The sequence below is a fragment of the Cibotium barometz genome, chromosome 2, assembly GCF_041138505.1.
Source record: "Cibotium barometz isolate CiBa-2024 chromosome 2, ASM4113850v1, whole genome shotgun sequence".
Taxonomy (NCBI): Eukaryota; Viridiplantae; Streptophyta; class Polypodiopsida; order Cyatheales; family Cibotiaceae; genus Cibotium; species Cibotium barometz.
The window spans coordinates 51,513,060-51,536,743 of record NC_141047.1 but is presented as its reverse complement, the minus strand read 5'-3'; the positions used below and the strand labels follow the sequence as shown (position 1 = coordinate 51,536,743).

The 23,684-nt window shown below is 42.6% G+C and overlaps 1 protein-coding gene across 1 annotated transcript; it reads left to right on the top strand.

Moving 5' to 3' along the window:
• Positions 1-4,122: 4,122 nt before the first annotated feature.
• Positions 4,123-9,181, top strand: CHR8 (chromatin remodeling 8). Its single transcript, XM_086819111.1, has 6 exons — positions 4,123-4,274; positions 4,547-5,110; positions 5,231-5,648; positions 5,855-7,398; positions 7,675-8,112; positions 8,194-9,181. Exons 1-6 carry the CDS (start codon positions 4,185-4,187, stop codon positions 8,890-8,892), a joined length of 3,753 nt encoding a protein of 1,250 aa, XP_086675237.1. The 5' UTR covers positions 4,123-4,184; the 3' UTR covers positions 8,893-9,181.
• The last annotated feature ends 14,503 nt before the right edge of the window (positions 9,182-23,684 follow it).

Genomic DNA, 23,684 nt, shown 5'->3' with positions numbered 1-23,684 from the left:
CACAAGGATCATTAAATGCTACACAGGGCTGCAGATCATGTCTGGCTAAAATGCACAGCCCAGAGAATTGTCCAGATCCTGCATAAAATATATCATAGCCTGAAAAGAACCCATGCTGGCCAGCAAAAGAATGCTGATTATGCTCTTGCAGACACACAACATCAGGATGAGTATTGTTTATATAATGCCATAGGAGCCTCCATTTATGCTGATTGCAGAGGCCCTGTATATCATAAGAAAAACATTTAAGAGAAGTACGCATGAAAATATGTACAAGAGATGAGCAGTCCTCAAAGAGAAAGGGAGGCATCAAGCCTCTGCCATTGCCACAGGGTCTTGCTGACCCTCCAAATTCAATTCCCTGACTAAATCATCTTCTTCACAAAGTGGAATACCCTCCTTAACTGCATTGACCCATTCTTTTGAGATGGGGCTGTCCGAAGAGGTAGAAGGTTGACCAGGAGATGGAGCAGAAGCATCCCAATTGCGAGATTGGAGAGGTCTTTGTTTGAGAGGCACCGTCTTCTTTGCATTCTAAATTATTTTCCACTAGCTTGCTTTTTCCTTTATCCTTGTTTTGGGCTAAATTGGCTTGGTTCCCTGTAGGAACTGAAGGCTTTGCTCCTTTAGCTTCAATCTTTTCCACATAAGTCTTTTGACCTCCTTTATTAGATGGTGGAGGAATGGCAGCTGGAGGAGGCGGATGAAGGATTGAGGGACACTCCGAAGCTAGATGCCCGAACTTGTGACAAGAGAAACAAGCTCCAGCAAAAATGCCCCATTTCAAAGTGAAATATTTCTTTCCCAAATTAACACCCTCAATCTCAACTGCAATAGAAGAGGGGGTTGGTCTATCAGTATCCCATAAGATGCAAAAACGATTTTTGTTACCTGTGGGACGAGGGGGACAGATCACTTGTCCCAATGTCATCGCCAAGCCTGGAAGCTCTGTTCTCATGTAATCTGGGAAATCAACGACTTCAACCCATACAGGGTAGTGATGTTTGATGAGATTCTGATAATCCTTATTAGGAGACCAGGGCATGATGTGCACCATTTGACGACCAAAAAATAAAGGGGACATTTCCAGCATCTTTTGTTTTGTCAATGCATCCAAACAGAGACCTGAAGTGACTTATACAAAAGGAAAAAAACAGACCTGAAGCGAGGCACAGACACACACGCACACACACACACACACACTCGTACACACGCAGATAGGTCGCAGAAGAGAGGAAGATAGGGCAGATAGACGATGAGAATACACTGTTTCTATGCGCTCAGAAGGGACCCTCAGATTGTGGCGAAGAGAGGAAGATAGGGCAGATAGAAGATGAGAATACACTGTTTCTATGCGCTCAGAAGGGACCCTCAGATGGTGGCGAAGAGGGCTGCAGGCCCGACACAAACCAGGAAGCAGGAGCGCCTTACCAGACGTGCTCACACACAAGGGGCGAGCAGACCAGGATGCGAGCAGGTCGAAGCAGACCAGGATGCGAGTAGGTCGAAGGAGCCAGGCGAGCCAGGCGAGCAGGTCGCGACATTCACCCAATCTCTCTCTACGTGCAGACACACACACACCACACACACACCATATCATTCATATACACTCACTAGCATGCATTAGAGAGAGAGATTAGCAAGAGCATAACTCTATTGCTGCACGATGGGAGAGAATCCTTGTATTATGAGAGATATGCACTTATATACATGGCCATAAGTGTTCACCACTCACTTAAATTGTGGCCGGCTAGGCACTTTAAGCTCATAAAAGGCCTAATGCTATTACAATGACTACTCTCATAATATATCCATGAAGTACATCACTTGGGACTTCATCCTAACTTACTACCACACGCTTTTGAAGCGGAAATCGCCATAAGTATTACAATGACTACTCTCATAATATATCCATGAAGTACATCACTTGGGACTTCATCCTAACTTACTACCACACGCTCTTGAAGCGGAAATCGCCATAAGTATTACATAGGACCATTATGGACGTTCGTCCAAGTTATAGATTTGGACACCATTGCTTCATATCTTAAATGTATGACCTTTTGGTGTATCTACCTTGACTCCTTAATATAAGATAATGATAATAGCTCTTGTTAACCCTAGGAAATGGGTTAACATACCTGCACGCATGTCTCTCAAGAGACAAAGAACATATGCAACTCATTCTTACCTATATACTCTCCTCAACGGGGTCAGCATGACAACATGTGGGATAAAACGAGAGCTACCTTGCAGCGCGTGGTGAGCCGGGGGGAAAGAAGAAGAGGAAGAAGAAGAGGAAAGAGGAAGAAGACGAGGAAAGAGGCCGTTGCATCTCAGCCCACTGCCCGCTCTTCCAATGTATCGATGACATAGCTCCGTGACCCCCACTACTTATGCTGCCATGCATTGTTCCTCCGATGCTCAGCACGCCCACCAATGTGACCAAAACCATCAAGGTGCCGGATATCTATGCTAATCACTAGCTTGATACACCATGCATCGCCCTGTGTGAAGTCTTGCCATTGACCCATTGTGCCTGTTCGGCAGGGTTGTCAACATGTTTGTGGGAAGGAAGGTGGATCAAGAGCTGAGGATTGGGCTTCACATGGTGGCTGCGGCACGTAGAAGCAAGTGTTGGGTTGGAAGTACGAGAGGGCTTACAAACGAGACCCAGAGGTACAAGGAAGGCAAGTTTATCTTTGAAAGGACAAAGGCCTACACTGAGGATTGATTGAGTGCGCCCCCTCCACACACAAGTAGGTGGTGTGGTCTCATAGAATACCACTCCAAAGCTATTGAAGCTATCTTCACAACAACAACACACACACACACATACACACTCAAGCTTACATACACACATACATGCATATGCATGCACATAAGCACATACATAAACACACATGCATACACTCATATACCCAAGTACACGTGTGCACACATGGACGTGCATCACCCACACATGGAGACGTATACATAGATGTACATGCACACACATATGTACGTGCACATACACACATAGACACAAGAGATGCACACACGGACACATTCACATGCATCCCCACCATTAAAATTTAATTAATTAAAATTATATGTATGTGTGTGTGTGAGAGAGAGAGAGTTTCTATGTGTGAGAGAAACTGTGTGTGTGTGTGTGTGCATGAGAGAGAGAGAGACATAGAATTTCTCTGTGTGAGATACTTTGTGTGGGAGGAGAGTGTGTGTGCTTGCATTAGTGGATGTGCGGGGGTGTGTACATGTGTGTGTGTGTGTGTGTGTGTGAGAGAGAGAGAGAGAGAGAGAGAGAGAGTATGCATGCGTGTGCATACATCTGCATCTATGTGTGTGTGTGTTTGAGAGAGAGTGAGATGGGGTAGGCTTGGAGAGAGAGAGAGAGAGAGAGAGAGAGGTGTAGAGAGGGAGAGGGTGAAAAGAGGGAGGAAGAGAGTGAGAGATAGAGAATAAAAAGTAGCTTTTAATTTAAAAATAATATATCTATCTATATATTTAAAAGTGAGCACACTTTACCACCCATCTCCACACATTAAATTTAATCAAAATTAATTAAAATTATGTGTGTATTTATAATTTTAAATACACGTATATATGTATGTATAAGTATATGTGTCTATGTATGTAAAACATAATATTGTATATACTAATATTTACATGTGTGTGTGTGTGTGTGTGAGAGAGAGAGAGAGAGAGAGAGAGAGAGAGAGAGTATGTGTGTGAGAGAGAGAGATTCTATATGTGGAAGAGTGTGAGGAGAGAGAGGCAGTGTGCATGCGTGCATGCGTATGCCTGTGTGTGTGTGTGAGAGAGAGAGAGAGGGTGTGTACATGCATACGTACATTTGAGAGAGAGAGAGAGAGAGTGTGTGTGCGTGAGAGATGGTGTGAGTGTGAGAGAGAGGTATTAACGTCGGTAGAGAGAGAGAGAGAGAGATGGTAGAGGGGCAGGCCTAGGAGTGAGAGAGAGTGAAAGAGAGAGAGGTGCACCGTGCAATACTAGTCCATCCAATATTAATAATAATGAACGAAAAAAAATGAGGTTTTAAACTGACGCGTCGTTTGCCGACGTGGCAGGACACGCTGTCACCACTCCACCACCACTGTAGTACGTTCGTCATTCCCTTGCGTCGGTTTATCCTGCTGCTTCCTGCAGAAGCTAAACACGACACCATGGAAAACCAAGACGACGAGCATCTGCTGTCTAGCCTGGGAGTCACCACAGCAAATCCGGAGGATATCGAGCGCGATGTCATTGCCGCGGTTGGTCCAAATCTCTTCTTTTGATCCAAAAATTAGGGTTTTGGTCCAAACTACACAGATCTTTTTCTGACGATCTAACCTTAGAGAGATGGTGATAATCGGTTTTAATCTGGATATTAGGGTTAGGGTCTTAACTTTGCGATTCTTGCGAACGGTTCATAGTCAATGTCTTAGGGTTAGGGTTCTCACTCCGGCATGAGTTTAGGGTTTAGCCATGAACTTAAATGATCCTACCCTAACGTTCTTGTCGTGCGAGCGAGTTGTGGGTGCAGGCGGAGGAAAGCAGTCGACGGAAGAAAGGATTGGAAAGCGAAGCGCAAGAGGATATGGAGATTCAAGCCGATGGTGAAGATGAGTGGGACGATGAATACCGTCACGAAGCTCTGTTGAGAAACCGTCTCAAGGCGCTAGATCAGGAAATAAATGCTGTCACAGCAGGTTTGGAATCCCTAGGGCAAGAGGACAGGGACGAGGTGAGTACACAGGATGCTGACGAAGGTGATGAGAAAGAAAAATCACCGCCGCTGGAAGAAGGGAACATTCACAGAGTCGAGGGATCACATCTGCAAAGAGCATTGGGTGAAGAACGGTTGGCAAGCTTGAATGAGAAGAGGAGCAGGCTCTTTCAGAAGTTGGCTACTATGGAAGCTGGTCTGGTTGACAGCAGTGAGGAGGATGATGATGATGTTAGGGATACAGATGCTACAGACATACAGACAGAAAGTTGGAAGGAGAAGTCTGTAAAACTTGCAGACCACAAGCAGAAAAGCATCCTCACCTTGGAGGATGATGAGTTTGATGTTGCCCTGGACTCTACGTCTGGTTTTGTTGAAACTGTAATGTGCGCTCCTCTTCATTGTTTTCTTGTAGATGCTGTGTACAAGTTTTGCTTTTGTCTGCGCTTGCTTGAATGATTTTCTTTTGCGATCTCACTCAAGAAAAGCTAACCACTGCAGGAACGAGACCGCCTGATACGGACAGGTGTGGTCACCCCTTTCGATCGCTTGAAAGGCTTTGAACGCCGAGTGGAGAGGACATCGTCCAATGGTCCAATCAGGAGTCGGGCAGAGAGCTCCATAGCAAATGCTGCTGCTTCAATGGAAGCTATTGCTAAGTCAAGACCGACAACAAAGTTGTTGGATGCATCAGAACTTCCCAAGCTGGCACCTCCAACTCGTGAGTTTCATAGAATTCGGAGAGTGCAGAGGCATGCTGGCCCTCAAGCAAAAACTGACAAAACAGTGAAAGGGCAAGCCAAACAAGTAAAGAAGAGAAAGAGGCCAATGCCTGACATGAAATGGAGAAAGAGAGAACAATCTGAACATGATAATGAAGTAAGTTACCATGAAGATCAATCAGGAGTTGCCAGCAGTGGTGAGCTTTTTTCTCAAAAGTTCTGTCCTTTTTGGTTTTCAGTCTGCTAAACTATGTTCTTACAGTGGATTTCCATGTGATGATCTTTTTATGATGAGTTTTTCTTGACATGTATGCCCTGTATATGTCAACATGCTCATCCATTGGAAACCACCTGGACACAATCTTATTGTTTTCACCTGGCTTATGTCAAATTTCTGCAACAGGAAGCGAGGACGATGAGGTAGAAGAAACCAAGAGTTCTAAGGAAAGACGAGGTTTGAAGGAAGAGCCAGGGTTTGAATCCGAGGAGGAGATGGACTGGAAAGGATCAGGCGATGGAGGAAACTTCGAAGACGATGTGTTGTTGGAAGGTGGACTGCAGATACCCTCATTAATCTACAACAAGTTATTTGATTATCAAAAAACGGGAGTCAAGTGGTTGTGGGAACTGCATTGCCAAAAAGCTGGTGGAATTATAGCAGACGAGATGGGACTTGGCAAAACAATCCAGGTCGCTGCCTTTCTTGCTTCTTTGCATCATAGTGGTCTTTACAAGCCAAGCATTGTGGTCTGCCCGGTCACTCTTCTAAGGCAGTGGAAGCGAGAAGTTCAGAAGTGGTATGACTCATTTGAGGTGGAGATTTTACATGATTCTGCAGTATCTCATTCAAGAAAGTCATCCAAATCCAGAAGGGGCAAAGCCAAAGATGATGAATCGTCAGATGATGGAGAAGGAGAAGAGGAAAGTGAAGACGTGAAGCCTACACCAACAAAGCATTCAAATAAATGGGGTGCACTAATTGAGCGGATTGTGAACAGTAAGTCTGGCCTTTTGGTGACCACATACGAACAGCTGCGGATATTGAGAGAGAAGCTGTTGGACCATGAGTGGGGCTATGCTGTGTTGGATGAAGGGCATCGCATCAGAAATCCAGATGCTGAAGTAACTCTTGTATGTAAACAGCTGCAGACTGTTCATCGAATCATAATGACTGGTGCTCCAATCCAGAACAGGCTCACAGAACTTTGGTCTCTTTTTGATTTTGTTTTTCCTGGAAAACTAGGTGTTTTACCTGTATTTCAGGCTCAGTTTGCATTGCCTATTGCCATTGGTGGTTATGCAAATGCCACACCATTGCAAGTCTCAACTGCTTACAAATGTGCTGTTGTGCTCCGGGATCTAATCATGCCGTACTTGCTCAGGAGGTTGAAGTCTGATGTGAATGCCCATCTTACAAAAAAGACAGAGCATGTTCTCTTCTGCAGCTTATCAGAGGAACAGCGCTCAGCTTATCGTGCATTTTTGGCTAGTTCAGAGGTTGAGCAAATCTTTGATGGAAATAGAAATTCTTTGTATGGTATTGACATACTTCGCAAAATATGTAATCACTCTGATCTTTTGGAGAGAGAGCAGAGTGCCAACCACCCAGATTATGGCAACCCTGAAAGAAGTGGTAAATTGAAGGTGGTGGCACAGGTTTTGGATTTATGGAGGAGTCAGGGGCACAGAGTCCTCATTTTTTCACAAACCCAACAGATGCTTGACATTATCGAGAACTATGTCATCAGTAAAGGCTTCACTTACCGAAGAATGGACGGATCCACACCAGTTCGACTACGGATGGCTCTGATTGATGAGTTCAATGAATCATCTCATGTGTTTGTCTTCATCCTTACAACCAAAGTTGGGGGTTTGGGAACAAATCTTATTGGTGCTAACAAAGTCATTATTTTCGACCCAGATTGGAACCCATCAACTGATATGCAGGTGCCTTGATTTTAATGCAGAAACATTAATCCGTACAAGTGGGTTTTTTTTTTTGGGCTTGGTTTGGTGGTGGGGGGCGGGGGGGGGGGGGGGGGGGGGGGGGGGGGGGGAAAGGGGGAGATATTAGCAGTGACCATGGCTACTTTGAGTTGACCTCACTTTAGAAAACCATGGAGTGATTATTTTGATATGAAGTGTTGTGTTTGAGTTTTTTCAGAAATGTTAAGACAGTTCCTTGAAGGCATCTAACTTTTGTTTAACTGTTGAAATTTGTAGGCAAGAGAGCGGGCATGGCGGATTGGCCAAACTCGGGATGTAACTATTTACCGGCTAATAACACGGGGTACAATTGAAGAAAAGGTCTACCATCGACAAATCTACAAGCACTTCTTAACAAATAAGATTCTGAAAGATCCTAAGCAAAGGCGTGTTTTCAAGGCAAAAGATTTGCGTGACCTTTTCACATTGAATGAACAGAAGAATGAATCAAAAACAGAGACTTCAACTTTATTTGCAGAACTCACGAATGTAGAGCTGAGTAATGAGAATGAAAAGGCCCAAGCTGTGGTTAATTCACTGCATGGTTTTGGGGAGGAACAAGAGAAGATCGCTGTGCCAAGTGTTGGAAAAGGTGAACCTTCCGCAGAGGATAACGAGTCTCAGGAGGATGAGTCACGGATTTTGAAGTGTCTTTTTGAGGCAAATGGGATTCACGTAAGTGTTTGATTGTCTCCTAAATACTTGCTTTGAATCTTAATTAAGTACATTAACCTTTTTCTGTGTGCGCTTACACAGTCAGCGTTAAACCATGATGCTATAGAGTCTATGAATGATTTGGAGAAGATGAAGGTTGACAATGAATCTGCCAGAGTTGCCCAGCAAGCAGCAGCAGCAGTCATGCAATCTCGCTTGCAAAGAAGTGGTGACAATGTGGCTGTTCCGACTTGGACTGGGAGATCAGGGGCTGCTGGAGCTCCTGTGGCAGTGCGCAGAAGGTTTGGATCCACTATGAATTCTCTTTTAACTTCATCATCTACTTCAGGGGGAAGTAATGGAAGTCAAGTGCCTGGTTCTACTGCTGGTGGTGGAAGCCGCACAGAAGCTGTAGTGGCAGGTGTGGCTGGCAGCTCAGTTGGTAGAGCTTTGAGTTCTACAGATGTCCTTGCTCGCATAAGAGGCCGAGTAGGATCAGGAGTGGAAAGTGCCAGATTGTATTCCAATGGCATGCCAAACGGTGTAAGAGAGGGGAGTAGAGCTGGAGATAGCAGACCTGCACAGAGAGGTCCTGAACCTGATATGCTCATCAGACAGCTGCGTACATTCATAGAACGCAATGGGGGAAGTGTCTCTTCAACACTTATTGTTGCAAAGTTTAAGGATATGGTTCCAGCTAGTAATGTTGCTGTATTTCGTCAGCTTTTGAAGGAGGTAGCAGTTTTAAGGAAAGAAGGTACAGAGGGAAGGTGGGTGCTTAAGGCTGAGAATCAAGGTTAATGTTTGATGCCCATTCACTTTAAGGTCAAGTGAAAGGGCATCATGTTTTGCTGATGTCAAGCCAATAGCAGCTGGGGCTAAGACAACAGGGCTTAGAAACCAAGCTTGCTCCATTTTTGTTAGCCTTCTGCTCTTGTACATATTTTTCTTGGTCTTTTTTGGTCTTCAGCTTCGTTTAATTAGCTGGGGCCCTGGTTCCTGCTCCTTGTGTTTTCGTGTACAATACTCCAATAACTTTCAGCCAATATACCACCTGAAACTCAAAAAGAAAGAGTTGGCATGCGTTAAATAATCAAGCCTTTTGAATTGTACTTAGTTTTGAAGTCCAAAGAATTTTCGGAGGATGGCAATCAAACATGCTTAGGTTCAAGTTCTGTTATAGAACATTAGTTAAAATAGGGTGGCTTAGCCAAAAAAAATCATGTGGAAGCTTTGCTTGGGTATTTTTTCTTTCATGCTACCATGTTTTTGTGCACACTTGAAGTGTCAAGGTAGATGACAATCATGTTAAAATGGTGTTTTGTGGAGCATCTTTATGGGGGCCATTTGAGGAATCAGTGTTGGGATGCCTAAGCCTCAACCCCAACCACCCTGGAGGAATGCATGTAAAAAAGACTGTTAGGTTCCCAAACCCTGCGGTCCCCCTACTTGCACGATCACTCAAGGAGAATAAAAACATTACCACTAGGCTTTGAAGCATTATTCCTCATATTCGATCATGTAAGACTTCAAAATAGACATGGGATGCACTTGCTGCATTATACCAAGTATGCAATGAAGCACGTGTTGCATATTTGCGCAAACAATTGGAGTCTGAGCACATGAATAAGGGAGACTCAATGGACAACTTCTTGACTAAGGTCAAAGATTTTAAGGAGCAGCTTGCTAGTGTGGATGAGATATATCCTGATAGTACATTGGTGTCCACAGTTCTCAATGCATTGTCGGATTCTTATCAGAGTTTTGCCTCTACCCTTAGACTCATGATAAAGGGAAATCCAAATGTCCTTATATTTGATGGGCTGGTTTCAGTACTCTTGCAAAAGAAGAGCAGTCTAGGCAAAACAGATCTAATATGCGAGTTGGTGACCAAGCTTCTTCGCATGGTAAAGGCAAAGGTAAAGCTTCTTCGCATGGTGGCTATAAGCCAAAATTAGAATCCTCAAGTAAGGATGCAGAGAAAGAAGGTGGTAAGCTTAAAAATAAGGACAAGTGTCACTATTGCAGGAAACCAGGGCACTACATACATGAGTGCAAGAAAAGGCTAGAGAAGGAGAAAAAGAAAGAATCGGGCATGGCTGTTGGTGGGGCTGATGCATCTGCACTAAGTGCAAAGAAGAAGGAAACTATAAGTTTTGCTCAAGATGATTGGGCATGGACTGTACATTGCAGTTATGACCCTTCTATTCATGATGTATACATGTCAGAATTGGATGCTTGGTACTTTGACAGTAGTGCTAGTAACACATTACTTCACAAAAAAATTTGTTCTCATCTCTGGAATCTGTCCCAAGTGCAGGAACCGTCACATGTGCAAATGGTTCCTCATATCCTGTCAAAGGAGTTGGTAGAGTTGTGCTCACTGCTGCAAATGGAGATGAATTTAGTCTTTCTAAAGTTTTATATGTGCTAGGCATTAAGAAGAACTTGCTGTCAGTTTCAGCCTTAGCCTTGTCAGGCTCTTGAAATTTATGGATGACAAATATACAGTTCAGGATAGAAATGATGATTATTCTATCATTGCCTCAGGTACCTTGTGTCATGGCCTATACAAGATGGATGTATTTGAGAAGTTGTAGCATGATACTTGCTCAGTCTCTACAACTCGTGCTATGAGTGATGCATAATTATGGCATGCACGATTTGGCCATCTGAATTATAGCAATTTGTTATGCCTTCAAAGGCATGATATGGTGTATGTGTTGCCAACTCTTGGGACCCCTACTAGACATGTATATGAGGAGTGTATTCTTGGTAAAATGCATCGGGCATCATTTCCAAATGATGGATCTGTGAGAGCTATTAAGAAATTACAGCTTATACATAGTGATGTATGTGGTCCTATGATGAGGACACCACTATTGGGGGATATCTCTACTTCGTCACTTTTATTGAGGATTACTCCAGATATAGTTGGGTGTATCCATTAAATCAAAAGCCAGAGGTTTTTATGCGCTTTAGGCACTTTGTATCCATGGCTGAAAATGCATGTGAATGTAAAGTTGGCACCCTTCGTTCAGATTGAGGGGGGGTATATGTCCAAGGAATTTCATGCATGTATGGTTGGAAAAGGCATAAGGCATCAATTTACAGTGCCATACACACCTCAGCAAAATGGTGTGGCTGAGAGAAAGAACAGGTCTCTCATGGAGATGGCACAATGTATGGTGAAAGCCCAAGATTTACCTCATGGTTTTTGGTTAGAGGCAACTATGTGCGCAAACTATGTGTTGAATAAATGTCCTACCAAGGCCTTGTAGGTCTAAAACTCCTTATGAAGCTTGGCATGACAGAAAGACTCATTTTTGTGTTTTTGGTTGTCTCGCTTATGCTCGTGTCTGAGCGCAACAACGCAGTAAGCTTGATGATAAGGCAATGAAATTCATATTTGTGGGATACAGTTCAGAAAGTAAGGGATATAGACTCTACCATCTGGCCTCAAAGTAGATTTTGGTAAGTAGAGATGTTGTTTTTGTCGAAAACTCAGTTCAGCCCATGCTTTCATGCAAAAAACAGCAAAATGTATGCTCACAGGACATGTTTGATTCGCTCCTACCTTTGTTTAATGGAGGGCAGCCATATGTAGAGCAATTGAATGCTCAACCAAGTGCTGAAATTCAGCCTTTGTAGGTGCAAAATCAGCCTTTTGATGAGGCAATTATTGAGGATGTAGTGGATGAGGAGAGAGCAGCCATAGAAGAATCTAGGCGTATGCCAAAATGGCTTGTGTAGACATTGAGGGATAGCAAGTTGGTAGCTCCTTTACCTAAAAGAACTCATGCATGTCCTCATCATGCAGATTATTCTCACGTGGATCATGTTCTCATTTCTACTTTATGTAATGAGGAGGAACCTATTTCCTTTGAGGAAGCACATGATGATGATCATTGGATGCAATGCTATGTAGGATGAGTATAACTCTATACTCAAGAATGACACCTGGTATTTGACAGATCTACCTCATGGCAAGAAGGCCATTGATACTAAGTGGGTTTACAAGTTAAATCGCAAAGCAGATGGTACCATTGATTGCTACAAGGCCAGGTTTGTTGTTGCAAAGGGGTATGCCCAACAAAAGGGCATTGATTATGATGAGACCTTTGCACCCACATATCGTATGACTACCATTAGGTGTCTCATTGCTTTGGCAGTACATCATGGGTGGAATGTACATCAGTTGGACATTAAGACTGCATTCTTGAATGGTGATTTACATGAGGAGGTGTATGTATCGCAGCCTCCTGGTTTTGTTGTGAAAGGAGAAGAGTCTAAAGTATGCAGGTTGAAAAAGGCTCTTTATGGCCTTAAGCACACTCCTAGAGCATGGTATGAGAAGATTTATACATACGTGGTTGCAAATGATTTTTACAACAGTCCAACAGAGAGTATCCTCTATGTGAAGAGAAGTAAGGACACACTTTTGGTCATCATTCTATATGTTGATGACATGCTGCTCACGGGACCCGATATAGATCAAATTTCAGCCTTTAAGGCTAATTTGTAGTCATTGTTTGAGATGTCAGATTTGGGACTGTTGCATTACTATTTGGGGATTCAATTTATGCAATGCAATGATAGCATTGTTATACTGCAGTCTAAATATATACATAGGCTATTGAAGAGGTTTAATCTTGAAGACTGTAAATCTGTGGCTACACTTATGGAGACAGGTACTCAACTTAGTCTTCAAGATGTAGGAAACTCTTTTGATGCTAGTTTGTATCAGCAGGCTGTTGGATCCCTTCTTTATGTATGCAACATGAGGCCAGATATACAGTATGCGATCTCACAGTTGAGCAGATTTATGCATAGCCTAGGTACGAAGCATTGGCAAGCTGTTAAGCGGGTTTTTCGCTATTCACAGGGTACTCGGTATTTTGGATTGTTTTATCCAAAAGGGGGTGAGTCTCACAGCTGCATGCTTTTAGTGATTCAGATTGGGATGGATGTTATGACACACGAGTGTCCACTAGTGGGTTTTGCTTTTGCCTTGGTGATTCATGTATATCATGGCTCAGCAAGAAGCAACCTACAGTGGTCACTTCCAGCTGTGAAACTAAGTACAGGAGGGCAGCTTTTACAGCTACAGTTGAGTGTGTGTGGCTCAGACATCTTATGGTGGCTGATTTGGATGTTGGACAGTTGTCTAGCACTACGATTTTCACTGACAGCCAGAGCGCATTAGCAGTTTGCGAGGAACCCAGTGTTTCATGCTCGCACTAAGCACATTGAGGTGCATTACCACTATGTCAAGGAAAGACTCTCTGCAGAGCAGCAGAGATTAGCTTGGTCTATGTGCCTACACATGACAACATGGCACATTTATTCACAAAGGCTCTTCCTCGTGAAAAGTTTGAAGCTTTTCATAAAGCTTTGGGCTTATTGCCTTTTCAGAATTGATCTGCCATACCTTGTACATGTTCACATCATCACTCTAGGGGAGATTTGTAGTATTATATGTGGTAGTGATGTGTGTGAACACACTTAGGACTGTTGGGGCACTTTTTCCCTCACTAGGAGGTTTTTCCCCCCCTGACACACTAGGACTGCCGGGGCACTTTTTTTCTCACTAGGAGGTTTTTTTCCCCCGTCCGTATGTACACCCTCTTATCTACTCATTTTGGGGTGTGTACTTATCTTTTGTATCTGGCACACATTTGTTCATTCTAATCTAGCGAGTTTGTGTGCTCTCAGGCTTCTCTATCTTGTGTGTGTGCATTGTTGCAACCCTAACCCTAATTCCAACAATTGGTAGAGACCTATACATATTAGCAATGGCAGATTGGCTAGATATGTATCCAAGAAATCCTATGTGGCCATCACCTACTACAAACTTCAATAGTTGTGTTGGATTGGAAAAAGGAGGAGCTGAGTTTGTGATTGGGCATTTGAGGTAGATTGTTCCATCACACCATAAGTCGATATGGTGCAGGCCTTCTCTCCTCATTTTTTCCCTATGCATGGCATCTATTCTTGGACCTTTTCTTCATTTTTGAATAGGAGCATACTCTTCTTGTAAGTCCATGTGAAGATGGTGTAGCCTCTTCTTGTTAGATTCTTCAGTCGCTTGATTGCAGCTTGCCATTATTTTTCTCTACGTTCTCACAATGTAGCACCTCTTCATGAATCAAAGCTTTACGATGGCAATAAAGGTATTGTTGAGATTCAAGCTCGATGATAGCTTGTGCCAGCTGCACTATGTGCTGGCTTGTTAGGTAGTAGCATGTGAGACATAAATGACCGCGTCCAGCTGGTCATAGTTGTGTGGATAGTAGCTAGGGTTAGTAGTGTGTGGACACAGCACAAGTAGTGTCACAAGTAGTGTGTGTTGTAGCTTTTCTATTATGCTTTATACATTGTGTGAGATAGGACATGGCTTCCCTCTATGGCTAGGGTTTGAGTAATACATTAGGGTTTGCTCCTCTGTGTGTGTTACCTCTCCCTCTACCTGTTTTTCATCATGGTATCAGAGCTTGGTGCTCTCTATTAGAGTTTATGAGTGAGTGAGAGAAGAGGGAGAAGAAGCTATGAAGCTTGCCATTGGAGCTGTGAAGCTTGGAGCACACCAATTTTCACCAAATTTGAGAGCTTGGCCTACTAGTAGGTAAGGAAAACTAAACATCCTTGAGCACATTGTGGGTGCAAAATCACAAACAATATCAGATTTGAGTTACCCAAAGCAAAGAAAAATTATGTTTTGCAGCTCTCCATTGAAGCCTGATAGTGGTGAATGTATGTTGCAAATGGTTGCAAATCTGGCAAAGATTCATGTATCTAGCAATGGGAATGTGTTGGCAACTCATGTGCAAGACCTAGAGTGATTTTGGAGCAAGTGTGATGCATTGAAGTGATTGGAAAAATTCTGTTTTGAAGCCCTCACAAAATAGTGAATAGATGCTCATTTTTTATGTAATTGAAGCCGGTTTTTGGCAATAATCACAAGGTTGATAATTTGGGTGCATGCCTAGGGGTGTTGGCAGCTCCTATATACCATCATTAGCCACACATAAGCTCTCAATTCCCCCTAATTGCAGGCGGCACAACCTGGAGGCTAAAATAGAGTAGGTTTTTACCTTTTTTGCTTGGTTGAGGTCCACAGCTTGGTTGGTTGGTTACTTGCACAATTTTCTTAGCAATACTGTGATACACAAAAAGAGAAGGATGCTATGTGGTTTGTCGGAGCAATTATGCATTTGGGAGCCAATTATGAGCTGATTAAGAGTGCTATAAACTGATTAGTGAAACAGAGGATCATTAATCGACTAATTACTCACTCAATTTTGACAATTGGTCTAATTCCTTTTACATGGAGTTAGTAGACATCATTGCAAAGCTAATGAATGCCTGGTCCCTCAATTTGGACCAGAATTGAAGAAATTAGAGCACTTTTTCTACTGGTTTTACTGGTTGGGATTTGATATTTCTGGTATGTATGCACCTTGGTTGGTGTTAATATACAACATTGAGCTTGTTCGGGTGTCAATGCAAGTTATCCACACTCGATCAAACCACTATAGTGCAATTTGAAGCATTTGGAAGCCTTGGAAAGTGCGCCAAAATAGGGTATTTTGGACTGCATATGCTAGTTCAATTTGCATGCACTCAATGTGATTTTCTACATCAACAGTGAAGTTAGTTGAGTACTTTGGAGTATCTGGGACACTTATTAGAGTGTGGTTGAGCTGAGGAAGGCTCATTTACAAGATTGGACGTGTGCAAAAGATGCATTTGCATTGAGCAAATATGTCAACAGACAACCCAGTATAGATTGTGGGTGAGAAGTTGGATAGAAAGAACTTTCAGGCAGATCTACCCTGACAACCTACACAACAAGTTGTAGCTCATAAACAATGGTCAGAGAGAGCATACAAAGTTTTGCATTACTTGTCTATATGTGTCTTGGATGCTATACTCATACATATACATGATGCTGAGAATCCCAAGGATGCATGTGATACTTTGGTAAAGGCTACTATACTCATGCATAAACATGATGCTATACTCATACATATACATGATGCTGAGAATCCCAAGGATGCATGTGATACTTTGGTAAAGCTGTTTGATACAGATACTAGTGCTTGTAAGTCTCAGTTGAGACAACAGATTCACAATGTGAAGCGGAAAGGAAGGAGTATTCATGATTATGTACAAGAGATTAAGAAGTATGCAGATGCATTGGCAACTACTATCAATGCCCCCATGTGTGATGATGATCTGGTAGACATTTCCTTGGGCAGTCTTGGCAAGGAGTACAAGTCTTTTGATTGCATCTATCTCTGTTTGAAGTACAGGTTTACCAGATTTTGATGAGTTGGTTTCACTCTTGCTTGTTAAGGAAATCAAACTCAGTGACCCTTTTCATGATGCATCTACTAGCCATGATGATCATGGCAGGAATCAGGCTTTCTATTCACAACAGGGGATTTAGAGGCAGGGGGGATTTGCATCACGAGGTCATGGTGTTGGTCATGGATGGCAGGATAGGTCGCCACAACAAAATTTTCAGCTTTCATATGGTGCTAGAGGTGGTCGTGGATATACACCTCAAAGAGGTAGAGGTAATTCTCGTGGAAGAGGACATTGGCAAGGCCAACAAGCATCTATGCAAAATGTGGAATGCCATTACTGTTGAAAGTCTGGTCATATGGCACGTGACTACTACTGTTATTGCAAACAAAATGATTTAATAGGGGGTAGAGCACAACATGGTGGAAATTATGCAAATAGTGGAAATTTTGGAGCACAACATGGTGGAAATTATGCAAATAGTGGAAGTTTTGCATCAAGCAGTCATGATGGTAGTGCAAATCACTTGTTTGCCACATGAAACATTCGTGGGGTCTATGATGACACATGGTGACAGTGATGACACTTGGTGTATGGACTCTGGAGCATCAAACCATATGACTTGTCATGGCGAATGGTTTGAACATATGAAGCCAATGGATGTGAAAGGCTATGTGGAGAGACAGGTGATGATTCTCAGCATGCTATCACTCATGTTTGGGAGTGTGCCATTGGTGATGCACAATGGTGAAATGAAGTCTATGTCAGACGTCTTATATGTGTCTTCTATTACAAAGAGTTTGGTCTCAGTTGGTCAAATGGTTGAGTAAGGTTTACAGGTTCGTTTCAACGAGCATGGTTGCTTCATTGAGGATTTCAAAAATGGATGTAGAGTCATTGTTGCCAAAGGCAAGAAAGAAGGCAGGTTATTTAAATTGGATGCTGGGATTCCTGAGTTGAAATTGTCTATGTTCTCTAAAAGCCGAAATGTGGTACAAGACATTGAAATGTGGCATAAAAGGATTGGACATGTGAACATATAAAAATAAAAGAACATGCAGGCAAGAGGCATTGTTGGTGGGCTACCTAGATTCAAGTATGATGGGAGTATGCATGTTTGTGATGCTTGCTAGTTTGGAAAGTAAGCAAGGTTGCCATTTCCTAAAGAAGGCAACATGAGTAGCAGATCACTTGAGATTGTCCATAGTGATGTATGGGGTCCTGCACAAAATCCATCCATTAAAGGCAGCATGTATTATGTGACATTCATTGAGGATTTTAGCAGAATGACTTGGATTTACTTTCTCTCAAAGAGAAGAGTGAAGTGTTGAGAAAGTTTATGGACTTCAAAGCTTTTGCAAAGAAGCAGTATGGCTGTTGGATAAAATGTTTGAGGACAGATGGAGGTGGTGAATACACATCACATGCTTTTGAGAACTTCTTGAGAAAGAATGGCATAAGAAGGCAACTAACTTGCAGGTACACACCTCAGCAAAATGGTGTTGCTGTTGAGAGGAAAAATAGAGTCATTGGTGATGTGGCTAGGGCAATGCTCAATGAAAAGAGCATGCTAGACTATTATTGGGCAGAAGCATGTGCCACAGCGGTGTATGTACTTAATAAGACACCCACAACTACCATACATGGAAGTATGCCAGAGATGCGTCTTACAGGTTTTAAGCCAGACGTTGGACACCTCAAAGTGTTTGGTAGCATAGTTTATGTGCATGTGCCAGATGAGAGAAGGAAGAAGCTAGATCCTAAGGCAGAAAAGTGCATTTTTGTTGGGTATGCACAGGATCGCAAGGCATATAAATGTTACAATCCACATACTAGGCAAGTGCTTATTTCACGAGATGTGGTGTTTGATGAACTTGCTAGTTGGTACAAGGCAAAGGATGAGGGTGTCATTGATTCCATTGATGCTGATGTGCATGTGAACTTGCCACAAACAAGTTCTATTTCTATGTCTGGGCCAACAGAGTCTGAGAGTAACACTATACGTCCATGGTCAGGACGCTTGAGACATGATAGTGTGAGCACTGGGGGAGTAGTGATGTGGATAAAGGGAAAAAGAAGGTTGAAGGAATTGGCATTACAAGTTATGAGTCGTCAAGTTCAGAAAGTTTGGATGAGGAACTTGGCATACCAGTTTTACGCACACCAGATGCAAGGCAGGATAGATATGTGCCTCCACATGCTAGAGTGACAGGTGTTCAGAGTGATCCGCATGCATTTCGGAGATCCCAAAGGGTCAGGTATCCAGTTGACAGGTTGACATATCGTGACTTTGCTATGCATTACACATATATGACCTCTTTGGTGAAGCATGTGGAACCTACATGCTATATGCAGAAGCTATCGGGAAGCATGTATGGGAGAAGGCAATGGATGTTGAGATGGACGCATTGGTCCATATAATGAAACTTGGGATTTGGTTACCTTACCATCACAAGGCAAGAATGTTTTTGGTTGTTGCAAATGGGTTTATAAGGTGAAATACAAATCAGATGGTTCCATTGAGCACCATAAAGCATGGCTGGTAGCTAAGGGTTCTGCACAAACCCAAGGCTTGGACTATGATGAAACATTTAGTCCAGTTGCAAAGATGGGAACAGTGAGAGCAGTCATTGCTATGGCTACAGGAAAATGGTTGGGAAATGTATCAAATGGATGTGAAAAATGCATTTCTAAATTGTGATTTACAAGAGGAAGTTTATATGGCACAGCCAGAAGGATATGTACACCCAAGGTACCCCACTCATGTGTATGTAGGTTAAAGAAAGCATTATATGGTTTGAAGCAAGCACTTCGTGCTTGGAGTGATAAGATAAGCCGATATCTGATCTCCATTGGATTTCAGGTTTCTTCAGAAGATTCTTCACTCTATGTGAAGAAAACAAATCATGGGATTGTCTTGCTTGTCATCTATGTGTTACTTGCTTGTCATCTATGTGTTACTTGATTGTCACAGGATATCATGCTACAGATGTTATGCGTGTCAAGAAGGCATTGAGTGGGCAGTTTGATATGAAAGACCTGGGGTGAATTGAGATATTTTCTTGGGATTGAAGTAAAAGACCATGCAGGAACATAGGTAGTGCAACGCCAATATGCATTGGATATGTTGGCAAGATATGGGAAGCCAATGAGTACACCTTTGGAGCAGAATGTGAAGCTGCGGGCTGATTTTGGTGAAGAGTTGGATGATCCATCTATGTATAGAAAGATGGTTTTGTTGGCAGTCTTATTTACATGACTATCACACGAATGGATCTAAGTTATGATGTGGGGCTAGTAAGCCAAATTATGCAAAGCCCCAGAAAACCTCATTTGGATGCAGTGAGACGCATTATGCGCTATGTAAAGACCACTGCACATTATGTTCTTCTTTATGAGCATGGTAAAGGCTTGGATGTACATGGCTACACAGACGTAGATTATTGGGCACGTAGCTTGTATGACAGGAGTTCCACTAGTGGTTATGCCTTTACATTTGGAAGTGCTGGTGAGTTGGAACAGTAAGAAGCAACCTACTGTTGCTTTATCCAGTACAGAGGCTGAATACAGGGGTGCAGCCATAGCTACATGTGAAGGAGTATGGTTGAAGAGTCTCTTGGCTGATTTGGGTGAGCCTATTGATGGCAAGGTTGTCATTCATTGTGACAACATGAGCAACATATAGTTGGCCTAGGAATCTGGTCTTTTCATGCGTGGACCAAACATATAGAGGTCCACTATCATTTTGTCAGAGAGAAAGTGCTGGATGGTACAGTGGATTTGTAGTATGTGAAGACTGAAGAGCAGGTGGCCGACATCTTTACAAAGCCACTTAGCAAGGAGAAGTTTGAGTACTTCCATACTATGTTGGGAGTACATGGGATGAGCTTGAGGGGAAGTGTTGAGAGCTTTGATAGCCCAAGCTCATCTACATCTTCATCTATGGCAGTACATCATGAGCTTGAGAGGGGCTGTTGAGATTCAAGCTCGATGACAGCTTGTGCCAGCTTTGCACTATGTGCTGGCGTGTAGATAGTAGCATGTGCGAGACATAAATGACCACGTCTAGTTGGTCATAGTTGTGTGGATAATAGCTAGGGTTAGTAGTGTGTGGACACAACACAAGTAGTGTGTTGTAGCTTTTCTATTATGCTTTATGCATTGTGTGAGATGGTACATGGCTTCCCTCTATGGCTAGGGTTTAAGTAATACATTAGGGTTTTCTCCTCTGTGTGTGTTAGCTCTCCCTCTACCTGTTTTTCATCAGGTATAAAATGTTCAAAAGAACAAAGATTTTGTATGACATATCCGAAGTTAGTTATGAGCACATAGAGTCTTAAATGGGACGTGAGTTACTCCCTAAAATTTCTTTATTCCTCAAGAGATTAACTTTTTGTAGAATCAGTGTACGTATTTTATTGTTTTTGTTGGATGCACTTTTCAATTTTGTGCATTTTGGATATGAGAAAAATAAAGAAATTGAGACTTTCTTACATGGCCCCAAAATGAGTTCCGAATTCTTCTAATGCATTAGAGGCTCAGAGTACCCCAAGTCAAATCCTAAGCCACTATGTTCAGGATGTCTACCCTCCTATATATATAGTTGTAGTGCAATCAAATAGGATGAGGGACATCAATATCCTAGGATCCTGTATGCCATTACAATGCTATCATTGCAAGGGACCTCACCGGGTGTGGAAGGGTGTCCCATCAAGAAGGCTATAGTAGCTACACCAACCAACCCACAACCTTTAATACCACTCTGTACTACAGGATGTGACATTGATGATATGTACAAGGATTGCCCACCATTAAGAGAATCCAATCCAGGTTCAATCCATTGAGAGAATCCAATCTAGGTTCAGCCCCTATGAGCACAAACCAAGTACAAGCCTTAATTTGCTAATCATAAGGGATGAGATGTTTCAAATGGTTCCTCTCAGTGTTGTGACTAGAATGCAGAATAGAAGGAAAGCCACTACTCACAAAGGTAGATAGGTTTTACATCCTAGTACTTAAGGAATTTGGCCCGAGTCCTACCTAATTTGGCCCGAGTCCTACCAGCCGATGTAGTTTTGGAACATGTTAGAGTTGCCCCCCAAAACCAGCGATGTAGTTTTGGAACATGTTAGAGTTGCCCCCCAAAACCAAAAGACGAAGAACCAAGAAGATAGGATAAGGGGAAGACTGTGCCATAGGTCAAGAGAGGGATCAGCTGAGGACACATTTTTTGACATCTCTTCATCATCTTTAGAGGAAGAATTAAATCCCTAGCCCACCAGACCTAGAGAGACTAGTCATAGACCCTAGCAATTTGCCTAAGAAGGTGGCAGAGTATCCCAATCCTACTGAGAAAAAAATCAAACTCGAAGTAGCCCGAGAACTGTTAAGAGCATGTCAAGAACAAATGGAGGTTGAACCTCTAGTGGTCCCCACCATTGGAGAGGATGCCAATGTAGAAACTAGTTTCACCTTAATTAGGAGAAGAGTCCCATGACCTAAGAAAACTCAGGATAGGGATTATGGGACGAGGACAAAAGTGTTGAGGCCATCAACTCCAAACTCTTGGATATGATCAAAGAGTACCACACTTAATGGAGCTTATATACATGCCATACACCATTAACGACCCCGAAAGCTAGACCCAAAAGCTATGTAAGTGATAATGGAAAGACACCTAGAGACATAGAGCTGGACTCTTTGCCTTCATTTCCTCCTAAGTGCAAATTTTTATTGCCTCCTTACTCCAAGGAAGTCCAAGACTATGGAAGGACTTAAAGGATTGGATGGATGGAAATTTGAAAGCAAGAATGGAAGAAAAGCTGGTTCAAGGTTCTTCGAATGAGTTAGAGAATGACAAACCCGCTGTAAACGGAGAGGCAGCTCATCAAGCCTTTCCAAAGGTACCGGTGAATAAGCTAGGCGGCCACAAAGTACATGTCACAAAATGTTGGTTGAGGAATGTGAAGTTTGGAGTTTTCCTTGACATCCTCCCAACGAGAACAAGCACAAGATATGCCATAGCAAATGGCAAGGAAATTGCTTTCACATATGTTGAGCGCTACAACAACAACATGCACCAAAATTTGCATGTGGTATCTGTAAACAAGAGGTGGTAGATTGGGGCCCAGAAAGATCAAAAAGGGATGACCTATATCTTTTCCAAGGAGGGAAAGAAGACTATTGGCTTCAATATGTCAAAGCCATAGACTCCCATGTAGACTTCGGCCCCATCAGTGAAGGAGCTCGGTCTTTATGAAATTCTAGTCAGGTTAATGGCCACAGAGAGAGATGATTCCTCAGTAACAAATGAGTCCATAAAACTCCATCACTTTGCAAGAAGGGCAGAAAACAAAGCCTTAGCACATCAATTGAAAAAGAAGCTAAGCATCCCCTACAAGAGAGCACTGGTGTTGAAGACCTTAGACAAGTGCCTTAGCATTTCAAAACATACAATGTGGGTGACCCCTTTGTACACTTTGAGAGGCAAAGACAATCCCTGATGGGAGGCCTGGAACATCTTAAGATGGATTAACATAGGTTAAAGAGGTCAACCTACTAGCAAAACCTGATGAGGATCCCAAACCACAAAATTCCAAGCTTGGTTTTCTTGGAAATATATTGACATGAAGGGCCTACCCCTTGAAGTGGTCACTCTCATTGTGAAGGAGCATGGACATCAAGGCATAGGGCTTACTAAATGAGCCCAAAGTACTCCAAAATGGTCAAGGATGAGATTGACAAGCTCATCGACATTTATGAGATAGAGTACATGGAATGGCTATCCCCAATAGCCTATTTAAGAAAAATGGTAAGATTTGGGTTTGCAATAACCTCAAAAAGTTAATGTAGCCACGGTGAAGGACCTTACCCATGCCAAGCATGTGTTGGAATGATTAGAAACAAGCAAGTAGGCTTACAACTTCCTTGATGAGTTCTCGGGCTATAACCAAGTGGAAGTAGACCTGAACTATCAACATAAGACTACATTTACCATAGAGTGGGGCACTTACGTGTATAGAGTGGGGCACTTACATGTACAGAGTTGTCCCATTCAGCCTATCCAATGCCCCAAGCTTTCCAAAGGCTTATGTGCACAACATACAAGGAATAACCCATGGAGTTCCTTGAGGTTTTTATTGATGACCTTTGTGTCAATTCCAAATGGAAATCACATCTCTCTGGTGTCTTAGAAAGGTACTAAAAAAATATAGATTATACTGAATATCCCTTAATCCACTCAAATTTCAATTTTGGGTGAGGCATGGAATAATATTAGGCCA

Coding starts and splice junctions, on each gene's coding strand:
- CHR8 (XM_086819111.1), top strand. CDS start 4,185: ATGGAAAACCAAGACGACGAGCATCTGCTGTCTAGCCTGGGAGTCACC. Junction 4,275..4,546: donor AGCGCGATGTCATTGCCGCG/GTTGGTCCAAAT, acceptor TTGTGGGTGCAG/GCGGAGGAAAGCAGTCGACG. Junction 7,399..7,674: donor ACCCATCAACTGATATGCAG/GTGCCTTGATTT, acceptor TGAAATTTGTAG/GCAAGAGAGCGGGCATGGCG.